General features: G+C 39.9%; 2 protein-coding genes across 9 annotated transcripts in view; one reads left to right on the forward strand and one right to left on the reverse strand.

Moving 5' to 3' along the window:
• RIOX2 (ribosomal oxygenase 2) overlaps positions 1-13,786 on the forward strand; it is a 31,246-nt gene extending 17,460 nt beyond the window's left edge. For 4 of the 8 annotated variants that reach the window (XM_017889945.1, XM_017889944.1, XM_017889941.1 and 1 more), the window contains 6 exons: positions 1,197-1,300; positions 4,812-4,914; positions 5,687-5,858; positions 8,213-8,301; positions 9,743-9,832; positions 10,286-13,786. In XM_017889945.1, coding sequence (XP_017745434.1) covers positions 1,197-1,300; positions 4,812-4,914; positions 5,687-5,858; positions 8,213-8,301; positions 9,743-9,832; positions 10,286-10,444 — 717 coding nt within the window. In that variant the 3' untranslated portion in view covers positions 10,445-13,786. Of the gene's footprint in view, positions 1-1,196; positions 1,301-4,811; positions 4,915-5,686; positions 5,923-8,212; positions 8,302-9,742; positions 9,833-10,285 lie in introns of all 8 variants that reach the window. The other 4 variants (XM_017889947.1, XM_017889946.1, XM_017889943.1 and 1 more) reach the window with 2 other exon arrangements.
• The window catches only part of CRYBG3 (crystallin beta-gamma domain containing 3), a 122,224-nt gene continuing 116,493 nt past the window's right edge, over positions 10,636-16,366 (reverse strand). Inside the window, exons 20-22 of the mRNA XM_017889939.1 lie at positions 14,315-14,473; positions 13,168-13,327; positions 10,636-12,390 (exon numbers count right to left, since the gene is read on the reverse strand). Of these exons, the coding sequence (XP_017745428.1) occupies positions 12,302-12,390; positions 13,168-13,327; positions 14,315-14,473 (408 nt within the window). The 3' untranslated portion in view covers positions 10,636-12,301. The remainder of the gene's footprint in view (positions 12,391-13,167; positions 13,328-14,314; positions 14,474-16,366) is intronic.

A 16,366-nucleotide genomic window follows, 5' to 3' on the forward strand; every position in this document is an offset into this window, starting at 1 on the left:
GACTGTATACATAAGAGTCTCACTCAGGCTGGCACAGAGACACTCAGTAAACGATAGTTATAATTATCAGTAAAGCATTTACTTGAAGTACTGTCAGTTTGTTGTCATTCAGGGAAAATTTGCAACCAAGATAGCTCTTATGAATATATATCATGATATATTCCTCTTGCTTAAAGCTCGTATTTCTTGAGCTCTTTCTCCAGGAATCATGGTCTTAACCATTGCACTAGACTGACTCTTGTAGTTGCAGAGAGAAGATGCGCTGCCCTCAAGATTCCCTCTTTTCTCTGTAGGTAGCTGCTGTATGGAATGTTTTGGCCTGAGTGGGATTAGGAAGGAGGTAGCTCAGGGCAGGAGTAATTTTGGGGAGAATGTTTTGGTCCACTCACTTGGAATAGGGTAGAGGAGGCTCAGCTGCCTAGGAAAATGATGAATCTTTGATTACATCTGATTTTTCAGTTCAAATAAGGATTGTATAGTTTTTTAATTCATCCCAACATTCATTGAGCCTGTGTTGAGTGCTAGGTGCTTTGCTAGGGTAGGCTCTGAGAAAGACAAGATGGTAAGATACAGACCCTGCACCTGGAAATACTCAAAAATTATCAGGAAGTGGGAGACTGGCAGATCAAATCATGTAATCCAATCACATGCCTGTCATTGCCCTAAGAGCTTGGAAGCAGCACCTCTAACCCTCGGAATAATCCTGTAAGTTTTGGGGCTATGAACCTCCATTTTACAGATAAAGAAACTGAGACTTTGGGCAGGTAATTGCCAGATCATCAGCCAGTAAGTGGCAGTGTCTATGTGACTCTAAATTAAAGCTCCTACTCTTAACCACTGAAGCATGCAAGAGGGAGGAAGCAGGCTTCCCAGGCACAGGGTGTTACTATCCTTGATCCCTATATCAGGACAGGGTAGTCTCAGGTGAGTCTAGTCTCAGCTTGAGAATGAAAAGATAGTTCCTTCAGGCACTGAGAGCCTCTCGTGGATTGTGGTTAACAGTGACAGGCTCATGGACACAGAGAAGCTAGACTAGCTGCACATGACATGAGCCCAGCATATCCACTGCATCTTGAGGTCGTGGTTTCTCGAATGGCGAACTGAGACTCAAAGCCCATATTTATCTCCCTGAAATAAAGAGGACTGAGAAGGAATACTTAACTAACTTCTCTCCCCTTTCCTATTCCTTCCTTTAGCCGGGTGATTTGTTGTACTTTCCCAGAGGAACCATTCATCAAGCGGATACTCCTGCGGGGCTGGCCCACTCGACTCACGTGACCATCAGCACCTACCAGAACAAGTAAACACTGCCTGCCGGCTGCACATGCTAGGACAGCGCTGAGTCCTGGCCCACAGCAGCCACGTTCAGGAGGGACATGAGGGAGTTGGCCCCTACCTCCTATGCAGACCCCAGGGTTTCTGTGTCCTTGGCTGACTTCCACATTCCTCTGATGTCCCATGTATGTGACTGGCCCCTCTGGACTTGCCCCTGGGGACATCATGAACCTGACTCTATGTAGGACATGGGGCGTTGCCCAAATAGAGAGTCCTATAGTTTGGAAAGAAAGAGACGAGCTGTGAGTACATCAGTGTGTTAGTGATGCCAGGCTGGACTCGTACTCTCTCTTTTTTTTAATATAAAATATATAGAACATAAAATATACCATTTTTAACCATTTTAAAGCATATATAGTTTGACATTAATTACAGCCACAGTCTTGTGCAACCATCACCACTGTTCGTTTCTAAAGCATTTTTATGCCAACAGAAACTCTGTACCCATTGAAATCTGTTGGTCTCTTTTGAGGGTTTCTGTTTTTACAGTCCAGGAAGTTAAAGTCGGACAGGCAGTCTGGAACAGCAGGAACTAAAGTGCATGTGCTGACAGCAGTTCCAATTAAAATCATGTTTCATTTCAGCTAGTACCTCTTCACTGGGTGGCAGTGCTGTGTGAGTTATATCCAAAAGCAGCAACCTTGCTGGTCCAAATCATATTTAAAATACTAATCATGGCCAGGCATGGTGGCTCACTCCTGTAATCCCAGCACTTTGGGAGGCCGAGGTGGGTGGATCGCTTGAGGTCAGAAGTTTGAGACCAGCCTGGCCAACATGGTGAAACCCCATCTCTACAAAAAAAAAAACATACAAATAATAGCCAGGTGTGGTGGTGTGCACCTGTAATCCCAGCTACTCTGGAGGCTGAGGCAGGAGAATCACTTGAACACAGGAGGTGGAGGTTGCAGTGAACCAAATCTCACCACTGCACTCCAGCCTGGGCGACAGAGTGACACTTTGTCTCAGGGAAAAAAAAAACACTAGTCATGAGTTAATGTGTTAAGCAGATATGTACTAGACATTGTGTTTGTTGCTGGGAATGCAAAGATTGTATTGAAGGGACTTTGAGAGAGCTTATACTTTGGAAGTGGTTGTAGAAGAGATGGTGTGATAAATTCTATTGTAGGTTTGCGGAGGAGACTCTTGGAGCTTAGAGGAATGCATTTAGCTAAGTAGGGGCGTTAGAGAAGGCTTCAGAAATAACACCAGTGCTGAGTGAGTCTTTAAGGATGAGTAAGTAGGGGTGGGTCAGCAGATCAGAGTAGGAGCGGACATTCTAGGTCCAAGGGATGGCAAGTCCCCTCCTACCTTCAAGGCCAGAACTTGCAAAACAAGTTAGTAAGCATACCTCTGCTTCTTCATCAGACTTCAGTGTGAATTTCACCTCTACATTTAAAAGACTTACTGGAGGAACTAGCTGAGGTCTGGCCCTAGTTTAGTGCTACCTTTCCCACAAGTAGAAAGCCCAAGCTTGTATTAGGCTTCCATTTTGAAAAATGCCCTCATCACTGTGGCTAGGTAGGTTCCTTGCATCTTAAGGGACAGAAAGTCACCAAAGCCAGCTCAAGAAGCACAGGGTCACTTGAAGGGAGTGAGTCCTAGAAACTATAGAAGGGCCAGGCCACGGAGAGGCTGGAATCAGAAGTCCATTCTGGATTCAGCAGTTCTGGACCACATAGTTTGGCCCTTTGAACATCGTGCATCTGCTGGGGTCCCATCATTCATGTTTCTCAGCTGCTCCTTTTCTGTAATTCTCTTTTCCATTTCTCTTGCTGCTACCAACTGGTTTGCTAGCAACTGGTATTTTCTCTCTTCTATTCCTTCTGTAGCTTCTGTTTACTCATAACATGAAGCCATCACCAGTTGGTGCTCTGACCTCCCTCTATCTCATTGATCCTATTAGCTTTTGCTCCTGACTCACTCTCTGTTTCCCAGTCCCAAGAGTGAAGAACTGGCCGGCTGCCCCTGGGTCCTATGCATTTCTTCTCCATTCAGCTGGGGCTGGAGAAGAGCTTCCTAAGTTACAGAAGTTGCCTGCCTAGGGTCGTGGGTGGGTACCATGATCAATGTGTCCAGGCTGGATTTTGACCTGTGTCTTGGTCAGTGATGCTGGAGCTAGAATGAGAAGATGTGACTTGCAGGCCATTGCTCCCCAGAAATAATCCTGTGCTTTGAGCCTAATGCTTCTTCAGGTACCATGGAAAGGTGAATATTTGGGGCCTCTTCCTAACACCTCTCAAGGTAGCATTGTTGGAGTGTTTGGGAGTCTGCTGTATGTCGTTGATTTGGTTGTTTTACCAAAGTGAACCCTTAAAGAGATATTCCTAAATTGTGGGAAGTCCCAATATCTATTCCGAATATTCTTAGAAGAGCACTATTTAACTTCTACTAAATTCCTCCACGAGCTGTTGCTGTATGACTTCCACCTACAAAACCCTGCAAAGGAAGCACACATTTTATGTGCTGAGAGATCTGCATATGCCCTCCAGGTTGAGACTCACTAACAGATGCAGGGTTGGATATAACATTAAGTCACAAAGCAATGAGGCTGCCAGGTAGTAGACGTCTTGGGAAAAGTGTCTCTCATGTGGCTTTTGTCCTCCTTTGCAACTTTTCTGGGAGGGAAGCATAACAGTGTTAATTTTGCTTACTGAGTGAGAAGTAAAAGTCATACTGTGAATTTCCATTTTCCACTGTCCGGCAATTTGAAATCTGCTGGTGACACAGGAAAATTTTAAATTGCTAAGAAATGTTTAAAGAGAGCATCCCACAGAGTGCGTTTCTGACACCGGCACACACTTAGGAATGAGCCAATTCCAGATACCCCAGAGAAAGCAAAGGTAATTGAATAGTGATGCTTGTCCCTAGATGTTATTTTTAGTCACTGGCTTCTATCCCCTGGTAAAACCACTGCTAGACATAATTATTTTGGAATTATTGATGGTAGATATTTTATTCAGGAATAGCATCCCTTGTTGTCTGTGACAAGGAAAATGCAACATACAACTGTTCAAATAATTACACAATCCAGAGATCTTGCTGTTACCCCAAATTTCTGTTGTATTTATTGCACATAAAATTTGGTTTTAGGTCCTATAATGACTGTTTAAATTTCCTACAAATCTCCTCTCACAGACACTTTTGTTAAAAATTTGGTCTGTTGAACTTCCTGTTTTATGGAAGTCTATGGTTGATTTTCTGAGAGCTTTTAAGAGAAATCAGTATTGAAGCCTAGCTTCCCACTTTTAATTTTGCAAGTGAGTGTCTGGAATGGGGAGGGAGGACACAGGGTGGTTGATGAAGGTCTTAGATTTCCATGCTGAGTGATGTCCAATTAATGGAACTCAAAATGTCTGGACAGGGAAGCTGTAATCCAATTTGTAGCTTTTGACTTTACTAGCAATAACTATTTTATGTATATTTCATATGTGCTCACTGTTTTGGCTTTTTTTTCCCCCCCTTGGTGCATATCCTAGTTCATGGGGAGATTTCCTTTTGGATACCATCTCGGGGCTTGTATTTGATACTGCAAAGGAAGACGTGGAATTACGGGCCGGCATACCCAGGCAGCTGCTCCTGGTAAGGAGTAAAGGCAAGCTAGGAATGAAAGATGGTAGCTGCAGCCCAGGCCAGCTGCAGTCCTACCATAAGGACCCCAGGATACTTCTTCCCACATGAGCCAGTCTTGTCTACTGTGCTGCACTGCTGAGCTGTGTGATTTGCAGAATGAGTGGAGTGCCGTGTGTTACGTGGTGATCCAGAGAATTGTGATGTTGTACAGACAGCTCTGTATTTCACAGTGGCAGTAGCAGGCAGTGTGAAAATGTTGGTTGAGTAAATGAATAATACGGCCAGGAGAACTGTAGATTTAGCACACATCAGATTACTAGTTAAGAGAGACTCACTGTACTAGAGATCCTGGCCTCAGTGTATTTGTTGGCCTCCTGTTCTTTTATTACCTTTTGAAACAGGGGTGTTATTTGATTAGTTTTGAGATGAGTGGATTAGAGCCGAGTTGAGCAAAGGTTGCTTTCTCTGTCTGAAGCATTCATCTTAGGACAGTGACCTGCTTTCCAAAAGGCAGAGCTCAGACTGTACCATTTTCCCAAGGATCTCTATTTCTAGACAAAATTCTGAAAATTTTTTGCAAACAATAGGCAGCTTAGAATTAACAGTGTTTATAAGGAAATGATGATATATTCTTAGGGGCTCAGGTTGTCCCTTCCCCTTTGGAATGACATGGATTAATGTCCATCCCGGGTGGCTGGCAATTTTGCAGTCTACTGTGGAGACTGAGCTGGGCAGTAAGTTCTGCTGGCATCTGGGCCAGCACTCACTTCTGTGTTCCTAGCAGGTGGAATCCACAACTGTTGCAACAAGACGATTAAGTGGCTTCCTGAGGATGCTTGCGGACCGGCTGGAGGGCACCAAAGAACTGCTTTCCTCAGACATGAAGAAAGATTTTATTATGCACAGACTCCCCCCTTACTCTGCGGGAGATGGGGCAGAGCTGTCAACACCAGGTGGAGCTTGCTGTTTTCTTCTGGGTGGTCAGAGGCTAATGCAGGATGTTTGCGGTTTTTCTGGGTAGGCTCCTCTTTGAACAGATGGAAAGTTTGAAGTGCTTTCATGTTAATGTGGACCTACATCCATCCTTAGTGTATATGGTCAGACGAGATGTGCTGCACTCAACCTTTAGTAACCTACATCTTAGAAGTCATTTGGAAAGAACTTGTATCCCAGCCTGATGGGAAATAAGAGCCCTGTCCTTTTGGGTGGGAAATATGTATATTTATAGGTACTCTGGTATTCATAGCCTTCAGGAAGTTTTAAAAATTTGAACATCGAAATAATCTTGTTGGAATTAAGTCAGGGATGGGTTGTCTTTGTGTTGCTTAAAGGAATACGTGAGGCTGGGTAATTTATATAGAAAAGTTTATTTGGCTCATGGTCTGCAGGCTGTACAAGAAGCATGGTGCTGGTATCTGCATTTGGAGAAAACCTCAGGCCACTCACAGTGGAAGGAGAAAGGGAGCCGGCATTTGCAGAACACATGGTGAGAGGGGAAGCAAGAGCGAGGATAAGTGCCAGGCTCTTTTTAACACCAGCTGTCATGGGAACTAACGGAACAAGAACTCACTCACCGCCCCCAACCCTAGGGAATTAATCTATTCATGAGGGATCTGCTCCCTGCAATGTGACCCAAACACCTCCCCTTAGGCTGCACCTCCATACTGGGGATCAAATTTGAACATGAGATTTGGATGGGACAAACATCCAAATCATAGCATGGGTAAAATGGGTGCCATCAGCCAGTGAGATTCAAGAAATGTCCAAGATTATTGTCAGCCTTCTCCAAGGTACAGGTGCCTAATTTATGACAGATTTAGCCTGCAAATGATATAACATACTTCTAGATGGATGATGTCAATGTCCTATAGCAAAGACCAACAAGAACATACTCCTGAATTCAGACCAAATTGGATGTATTGACTTGGTGCAGTGGGAAGACCACACACCACTGGGGACTGCAGGGCATCTCAGTAAAAGGGTATTAGAAAAGATTTATAGGACTCAGGTGTAAGGTGATTTTGGAGAGGATTCAAGGAATAAGGGCTTTGCTCTGGATTGGATGCTGTCAGGAAATGGAAGGGGTTCTATGATTAAGTCTCCTAAATGTTATAGATAGGAGGAGGAATGTATGAGGCTGAAGTTATCAATGGTAAAGCAGAAGTGGTCACTCATTAGGCAGAGTAGGGGGACGTTTGGTCAGTGTTGTGGTTTGGAATATGTTCTTGCCTTGCTTGAGTTTAGACATGAGTACGTATGGAGCAATGGTGTTTTGTCTTGACCTGTCATGGTCACAGAGTGATCTCTGATGTCAGCATTCTGTGGAACTGCCTGTGTTCAACAGGAGAACACCAAGACCTAGCTGTGACTGCCAGGCCAGCTTTTTGGCTGCTGTTCTTTCTCAGGGTTGAGTGAAAAAGAGTATTTCTTACTAACTTTTATAAAACTCTTATTTATGACCAAGAGAGAACCACTGAGATAATCTATAAGGTCCTTTCCAACACTGATTCTGTATACATTTTTATTATAGTCTTTGGAGGAAGCTTAGAATTTGTTTTTGACTGTATCTATTCAAAATAGCAAATGTTTTACAAGCACATGGTTTAATCTGTAGCAGAACAGTTTGCTTATGCACCAGCTTATGGCCCAGACTACTTCAGTGTTTTCCTTAGCCATTATATTGAATAAAGTGATGATCCCTCACAACTCTTTCCCCACACAGATGACCCTGTAAGGCTAGTCTGTTTTTATTGGGTATTGTTCCACTAAGTTAAATCCAATTTGGAAAAAAATTTTTTTTTCTGTGGACTTTATTAGATGGCTTTTATAGGATACTATGCTTGACTTACATAAACTGAATAATTGACCAGGGTCACACACCTAATAATTGGTGGAATAGTGCAATTTTGAACTCAGGTCGTCCTTCCAGAGTCCACATGTTGAGCAAGAAGCCTGTAGAGGATAGAAACTGGAGGAGTGAGTGTTCTGTGCAGAAAGCACCACAGCCTTATGTGCTGTGATACATGTGTGTACTTCGATGGTATTATTTTTGTCTATTTATTGTACTTATAAACTTACATTGTTATTTATCTAATTCTATGTCTTCACTGTAAGAATGAGCTCCATAATGATGTGAACTATAATATCAGTACAATGTTGGGGTAAGCAAATTCTTCAGTTGGAGTGTATGCCATGTTTGGATTTACCTGGAAATTGTTAGTAAATGTGTTTCCTATGTCTGTAAGCAAGTTTGAATCTGCCTGTTTCCTTTTTTGAAGGTCGGCTTTCTCTCTTTGGGGTTTTCTAGGTGGAAAGTTACCGAGGTTGGACAGCGTAGTGAGACTGCAGTTTAAAGACTACATTGTCCTCACAGTACTGCCAGATCAGGATCAATCTGTGAGTATCCAAGAGGGAGGAGATTTCCTCTCTTCTCAGGGTGTTTTTCATCAGAGGTTATCAAATTAACCACTGGTCTCTGCCCATCTTTAGGAATCCACCTGCATTCAATTTAATGCCATTTCTTCAGGTCAGATGATGACCAAATCTAACAGTTCCAATTCCATATTTTCCTGCCCTCATCCTCACAGAACATTCCTTCATTCCCTTTATGTGGTGATTGATGTCTAGTCTTTGCTTCCCATCCTACTTCAGGCCTTACTGTTCCTGCTTGGACAGCCACAGACCTCATTCATGAGTTTCCCAGCCCCAGGCCTCCACACGTGCACATCTGTCTCTCTATGTGGTTTTGTGGATATTGCATCTCCTTAAACTCTATCCTGTAGATTATGGAGAACAAAGTGTATATTCTGTAACTTTGCTTCCTAGCCCAGCGATTCCCCAAACTGGCTAACTGATCATGGAGTCGATTGGAAAGCTTTTTAAAATTATAAATTCCTGAGTTTCATCTGGTCTTGGAGCCTTTGGATTTATGTTTTCATAGAGCTCCCTGTACAGTCCTAAGAACAATCTCATACCATATGGCCTTTCCCCATTCCTCCTAATCAGCTCTCTGAGGAATTATCCTATGAATGATCAAGGGGGATAAGAGGGGTTCTCAACATGTCTCAATAACCAGATTTTCCAGCCGTCAGGGCCAGACTTGGAATGCTCAGTTTTTTAAATCATACCTGCACTGTCTTTTTGTAATCAAAAGTACACATTCCTACATCCCTGTCTAAAAAAAAAAAAATAGTGATTCTGATAACCAGTCAGTTTGAGACATTGTACGCTAGGCTAAGATTTTTTTGCCCTTATCTAAGAGGTGACAAAGAATGACTAAAGGCTGTAGAAGAGACGATAAACTGCACTGTGTAAGATGGGGGGTGAAAGGAGATAGGGACCATGTGGGAGGGTACTGTAATTGAAATGGAGTTTTTTATAGATCACACAGCTGGTATTTCTCAGGAGTTAATGACTTCATGATGTTCATAAATTGTCAGTGTATACCTAGGAATGTCAGATTTTTTTGATTCCAAAAAGACAGTGCAGGTATGATTTTAAAAACTGAGCATTTCATTGATAAGTTGATACATAAATCATTGCTTTTTCATTAAATCCTGAAGATGCTCTTCCAGGTAGCACTCCAGCTGTTTTATCTTTAATTTATTGCCACATACAAATAGTAACCTGTGGTGACTAATGAAGTGTAGACATTGTGTGGATGCACACACCCATCACTTTTTGCCAAAAGGATTCTTTACAGTATTCAATAAATTTCACTTGAGCACCAAGGCTTTTAAGATTTTTCTTGATGTTGACCTATTGGAAAACCTTTCTAGCACTGACATCCTCAGTGTTGTGTTGTTGATGGCCTAATACATTTATTTTTTTCCCAAAGGATGAAGCTCAAGAAAAGATGGTGTACATCTATCATTCCTTAAAGAATAGGAGAGAGACACACATGATGGGGAATGAGGAGGAAACAGAGGTTTGTTCCAACTGAAAACAAATGCCTATCCTGTGCCTTGGGTGGTGGTTGGGAAGAATTTATTATTTTTGATTTATAGGTAATATGCTTTTTATGGCTGCACTGTGGACTTACCATTTTGCACTACTCACAGAGCTCCTTCATGGGGATGATTAAGTCAGACATTTCTGTGATACATGCACACCAGTTTTAAAGCTTACTAGCTGGGACCTGTAGCCTTATAGGAATGGTATAATGTAAAGCATTTCAAATTACTAATATCACTTACTACATAAATTAGGATGCCTTTTATATAGAAGTTGGCATCTTTTATGTTATCTAATTATAGCATATCTAAAATACTCGTGAAGGGTATCAAAATAATGTATTGAGAATAAATTTACAGGAAAAATGCCACTTCAGTGACATAAGTAGTATACATATATTTTGACTAATTAATGTATCCTTTTTCAGTCTCATGGACTTCGCTTTCCTTTGTCACATTTGGATGCACTGAAGCAAATTTGGAACAGTTCCACTATTTCTGTCAAGGACCTGAAACTTACTACAGACGAGGAAAGGGAAAGCCTGGTATTATCCCTCTGGACAGAATGTTTGATTCAAGTAGTCTAGTGCCTTTGCAGAATCAAATGCCTACTATTTTATATGCGCATATTAAAAGAAAAGCAAAGACCTGAGCCAAGGAGAGGATGAATTCAAGTTTCCTTACCTGTGTATCTACTAACATGAGACCTCCCTATTACAGGTGGTCATTTGGCCAAATGTACTAACAGGGGCACATGAAAGAACAGCAAATTGCCAAGTGTCTCAGAAAATGAAAAAACATATTTTGACAAGTTTATTTAATCCAGTGTGATAGAAAAGGCACAGTTCCAATGTATCATTTAGAATTGAATGTCATTAACCTGGCTTTGTTCTTTGGAAGAAACAACTTCTTTAAAGAGCTGCTTTGGCTCTAGAAAAATTTCAAACAGTTAAAATAAGAAAAAATTTTAAATTGTTTTTTTACAATGAAAATATACATACCTTTGTGTATAGACAAGCCCATGCCCACTAAAAGTTATCCTGTAACATAAATTTTATTAAATAATACTCCCCCACAATGAAAGGCACGCAACACCTATGGACAAAAGGGAGTTACAGAGGCTGCTTAAAAGATGGAGAAAAGCCTGAAATTGAGGGAGGAAAAAACCCAGTATTTACATAGAAAAACTAAGTCTATAAAAAATACTCAAAATAGTGGGTCTTCGAGTTTAAAATACTCACTGTTATTTTACATTCTAAAGTGCATATAGGTTGATATTTTTAAAAATATCACCCGAGAATTTAATCTTTAAAAAAATAGAGCATTTTTCTGCTTTCTGGCAAAAGTTGGGGATAAAAGGAAAAGTTGTCTTAATGTAAGTCTCAATCCCATTCAGCAGGAAAAAATGCTTGTGAATTGTGCAGTAAAAGGTGGTAATGACTACTGGAAGCCAAGTCAGAGGTGATTTCCTGCCTGATTTTACTTAAATAAAAGTTACTTACCATGGGAGTGAAGAACTGAGGCTTCTATTATTTAGTAGAGAAATCAACTCCACATTTACTTAAAAAGATGGTAAGGTCAAGGTTCAAATGCTACTTTGTTTTAATTTGGACATTTGAAATTTCTCTTTACTTGAGGCAAAAAAAAAAAAAAAAATTAATGCCGCTCCTTAAATGTAGGATGAAGTGTCAGCATGGAGACAGGTAACCACTGTTGTAGAGTCTTGTCACCTAAAGGGATGTCTTGGTTAACATGTAAGAGTGCAAGTTTGGTCATAGGTTATTTGTACTGTTTTAGTTTGAAGGACCGAGGAAACAATAGCTACAGAAAATACTTTACTACTTGTGCCTTATTCCTAACAAAGCTGAGGTCCCTGCCTGGGGTTAGTTACAAGTAAAAATAAATACTTATGAGGTGTGTTATAAAACTCTCAGTATAGAAACCTTAAAGTTTATCTAGGAAAGTTTAATATATTTTCAGATGTTGCTAAAAAATTACTCATCTGTTTGCAAAAGTATGACTTGACCTATAGAAATCTGTTTCCTTATGCTTTGTACTCATACAAGCATCTAGGTAGGATATTAATAAATAATACAGGATAACAGCATCACCAGTGTCTAATAACAGGCCATAAGGAATAGGATTCACGTTTGGTGGAGAGGAGAGAAAATAAACACTTCAGGAAACTTGCTCACCACAGCTGGAGATCAGGAATAGAACCTTTGCCAGACATCATAATATTTTTTTTATAGGAACACTGAGTAATGGCAAGAATATTTTGAGCTTTTCCATGGTTAAGAGCGATAGCCTCAGAGGTTGGAGAGAATGTTCATTCTGCTCAGTGATCCAGGAGTGTGAGGATAGTAGCTTCCTTTCCATGTCCACGAGACAATGACAGATGTGAGTTTCCTCCTTCTTCCCTCTTTCTAGGGATGTTGATTCTCTCACAATATTTCAATGTCCCATTTCTGTGTTTCTTCTCCCTCCAGGGGCTGATTTACAATTACATGAGTCTTGTCACAATAATTTCCTCCTAAAATAGAAATTCCAAAAGCAAAGATTATTTGTTCAGGCAGGTGCTTAGCAATTGCACAATTTTCACAAGTTTCTGTTCGGCTCACCATTTCAGTGGATTAATGTGTCATTTACAAAGAAGTCTGAAATGGGAAGCTGAGTCTGAACAGGCTTAGCCATTATTCACCTCAAATTGGACCTTATTATGACTCAAATTGAATACTAAAAGGTATAATACATGATTGTATAAGCGGCATGCCTTAACAATGTGATTCTTTAGAACAGAGTGCTCTGAGAGAACTCTGGCTGAATGTCAGGTACTGTGTTTTTGTTCCTACACCAACAAAACTGACTAACCCAATTAAAGCAACAGCCATGAATAACACTGGCCCTGACCTTGCTGAATTCAAAAACAAGGTTAATTGAGACCTGCCATAAATTAGAGCTGAGTGTTTGAAGGACCATGGCAATTCCTGGCAAAAAGCTGGAGATGTTTCTAAGAAACAGATGACATTCATGGGTTTATGGTGCTTCAAATTTAGAACTGTTCTGAGTTCATGTCGCAAATGCAAGTTTTACAACTGTACTAACGAACAAAAATCCTAAGCTTTGTTGTTTGGCTTTTTCTGCTAATTGTTTTGTTTGTATAACTGCCTATCTTGACTTTTTTTCAAGCATAATTTTAAATGACGTAACATTTCTCTTATACATAAGGATGTCCTTTACCCAAAATGAGGAAATGTGGAACTGAAACTAATATCCAGGGACCCAACATTGGGTATCATTAAAGGCCCACCTTTAACATCGAGGACAAGTTGATCACTGAGATAAGAGCTGATGGTTCCATTTTTATTCAGTCTCCACTTCTGCCTGAATTGCCCATGTTCAGTCCATAGAGCTACTTTAGCTCCAGGTGTGTCCCGGCCACCAATCACATCAAGACATGTATCACTGGCCTAAAAGGGTTAAGAAATGATTAATTGGCAGTACTGTGTTTGCTAAAGTTGAATTAGGTCCCTTTTCTCTTAGGTAAACAAATCATAGACATGAAGTATATATGTCTTGTCTAAAAAAAAAACTATATAGTATAATTTCAGTAAGCCTTTTTTAATGTCTTCTTTATGGCTGTGGGTAGGAGATGGTACAGAAATAAACCAACTGAAATAGAGGTACTTGTTTTTAATAGGATGTCTACATCTGACACAGATGTTCAATAAAGATTTGCTGAATTGGAATTAAATGTTAAATCCCTGTTTGCTTAAAATGTATTATGCTGAGCTTGGTTTTCTTACGAAAACATTGCATGATGGGCTAAAGATATCCAGACAATAATTACTTTTAAATGTTTTTCATTTTTGAAGCATGAGAAAAGTAGATAATCCATTGGTGATACAATAAAACACAGTTTGAATGTTTTAAAACTAGTGTTCTATTCCCAATGCATTAAACAGAATGGGAGGGTCATAGAAAAGAACAACCCTAAATTTTATTTTCTAAGCTTCTTCCAATAACAGCTTTCTTTTTCTACTGCTTCTTTGTATACTTTGAAAGTGAAAGGGTTTCAACCTATTTAGAATCACAGAGATAGTTGATTTTATCTGGGCCATCAAGTAAGGAACATCTTGCAAAAGCACATTGTCCAACTTAGATCTGGTGACTTATACCATTGGTTGTAAAAAATCACTTAAAAAATCACTTAGGTATATCCATAGTATGTGATAACCTTTGTGTTTACTTAAAAATTGAAACTGGATTTTCTAGATCAAAAAGTTAAGTCAATTTTATGTAAATGTTTTAGTAATATATGGCAGTATTTTTATAATCAACACCTGTTTCTAAGAAATGCACTGTTTTATCATGCCAGTTGATTTGACAAGATTCTAGTTTTCAAAACAAAAAACTGAGGCCAGAAAGTGGTGTACTGTATCAGTGGGATTGCTTACCTTGGATTTAAAGAGTCCTCGGCAGTAGTGCCAGATCTGAGTATCCTTTCCACTATAGGGAGAAATGCACACAGATGTTGCCCTGGTGTCTGCTAGATTTCCAGTGACTGTCAGATATTCATCCTGGGCACGGTTCTTTATTCTGATGTACACTGCAGGCTATGACAGGAGAAACAGCCATTTAGAAATAAACTTTTGAATCTGGAAGTGAATAATTCCAGGGGAGGAAAGCTGGGAGGGAAAGTGAGAGGTAACTATTTTACTTATATCCGTTTCACTCTTATTCCCGTTAGTAAATCTGCATAAATAAATATGGTAAATCCATAGGCTATGGAGCACAAAGCTTAAATTGTACAGTCTCTATTACACTTTGTGAAAAGGGCCCTTTTGAACAGCATAAAGTAAAAGTTTCTTTCACTAGAATTCCATGTGGCGAGGAGTGGGGTGGTAAAGATTAGGGACTTGATGAGTTTCATTCAATAACTAGTGTGTCCCAGCTGTCCTGAGGGAGGTAGGCGAGTTAGAATAAGAGTAAAGTATTACCTACAAGGATTTTGTAACAACTTCAGAAAGACAATCAGACATACTGTGGAGCTATGACTAAATGCCATTAAGTTGGCCCTGGGATGTCTTGAAAAACCCAGATAGCTGAGCCCCTAGTAGCTGTGATTATTTGTTTACATAAGACCTTTATTTCTTCAAAAGTAGAGACCATGTATGTTTAATGACTATACTGAGGTACTCAAAAATTGTGTAACAAAGGACTTCGTCCCCTTGGCCTGGAAGTTTTAAGATACATACAAAAAGTTTTAAAATATTAAACCTGGGACTTGCCTCTAAGGAGAATAGCTAATATTTATTGAACATGTAGTATGTGTAAGCAGCATGCTAAATGCATTCTGTGCCATTATGTTATTTGTCAGAATAACCACAAAAACCTATTAAAGTACAATTATGACCCTAGTTTTACAAATAAGGTGAACACAGATATGAAGAAGCCAGGTTCCTCTTAACTAGGATGCTCTCAGACCTACCTATGTTGAAATGCACTAGTTGCTCTTAGGCACAGGGAATAAGAGACGAATTCCAAAGGTGGTCATGTAAGACAATGAAAGGCAGGGCACATAATTGAAGCACAACAGAAACCATTATTTCAGCCCTATGACTTAGGCCTCCAGCCTTAATGTAATAAGATACATGACACCCAACATCCCCACAGTTGGTTCATCTCATTACCATCCCAGTTAGGACCCTGGCTTAGTAATAACAAATGGTCTCTTACTTGAGAGCACTTTCATGCTAAGAAACATAAGTGCTTAGGTAAATGCAATAGGTCATATGGTAAGAGCACCAATGAACAGTCTACTATTTTTGAAACTTGATAGATCAACATGAAGCCAACTGAATTTCGGTAATTAAGCCTTCCTAAGGAAATACACATTCTCAGCACTTAAGCCAATAGAAGGGCAAATTATCTGGCCATTTAAAGCAGGTGAACAAGATCTCTACTTGGCAAAATGTTTTAAATGTTTCAAATCCCTACTTCCAACATTAACAATGCAACAGTAGTGTAGTTAAATGTCTATAATTCAGCCTGATCTCCCACTGCAATTACTAATTTTTGAGGCTTCAGTATATCTTTATTACATTTTCATTACCTTGTACATATGAGAAAACAGGCGTGACCTTCACAGATGACAGAGTTCCAATTACTTTAGGACCAAACATCACAGTTTTAATCAATTAACTCAAGCAAGGTACTAATTACCCTTATTACACATTTGTAGTCTGACTCCTCTGTAATTATACTTAAAAACACTGATATACATTATAAGTACCTTAGTGACTTCCTAATTCCCAGCCTCAAAGAGGATCACATTTTAATTAGTCCTGAATTTCTAAACAAGAATATGAACTAAAGCAGTGCCAGCAACCTTACCACAAATTTAAATGTGACCCACACACTATTTTAGAAACTCAGAATTCCTTTGTTGGATTTCAAAACTGTGACCTAAATAAACAAAAGGAAAAATAATCTATTAAAATATTATT

The sequence above is a fragment of the Rhinopithecus bieti genome, unplaced genomic scaffold (genome assembly GCF_001698545.2).
Source record: "Rhinopithecus bieti isolate Rb0 unplaced genomic scaffold, ASM169854v2 scaffold_18644, whole genome shotgun sequence".
Taxonomy (NCBI): domain Eukaryota; kingdom Metazoa; phylum Chordata; class Mammalia; order Primates; family Cercopithecidae; genus Rhinopithecus; species Rhinopithecus bieti.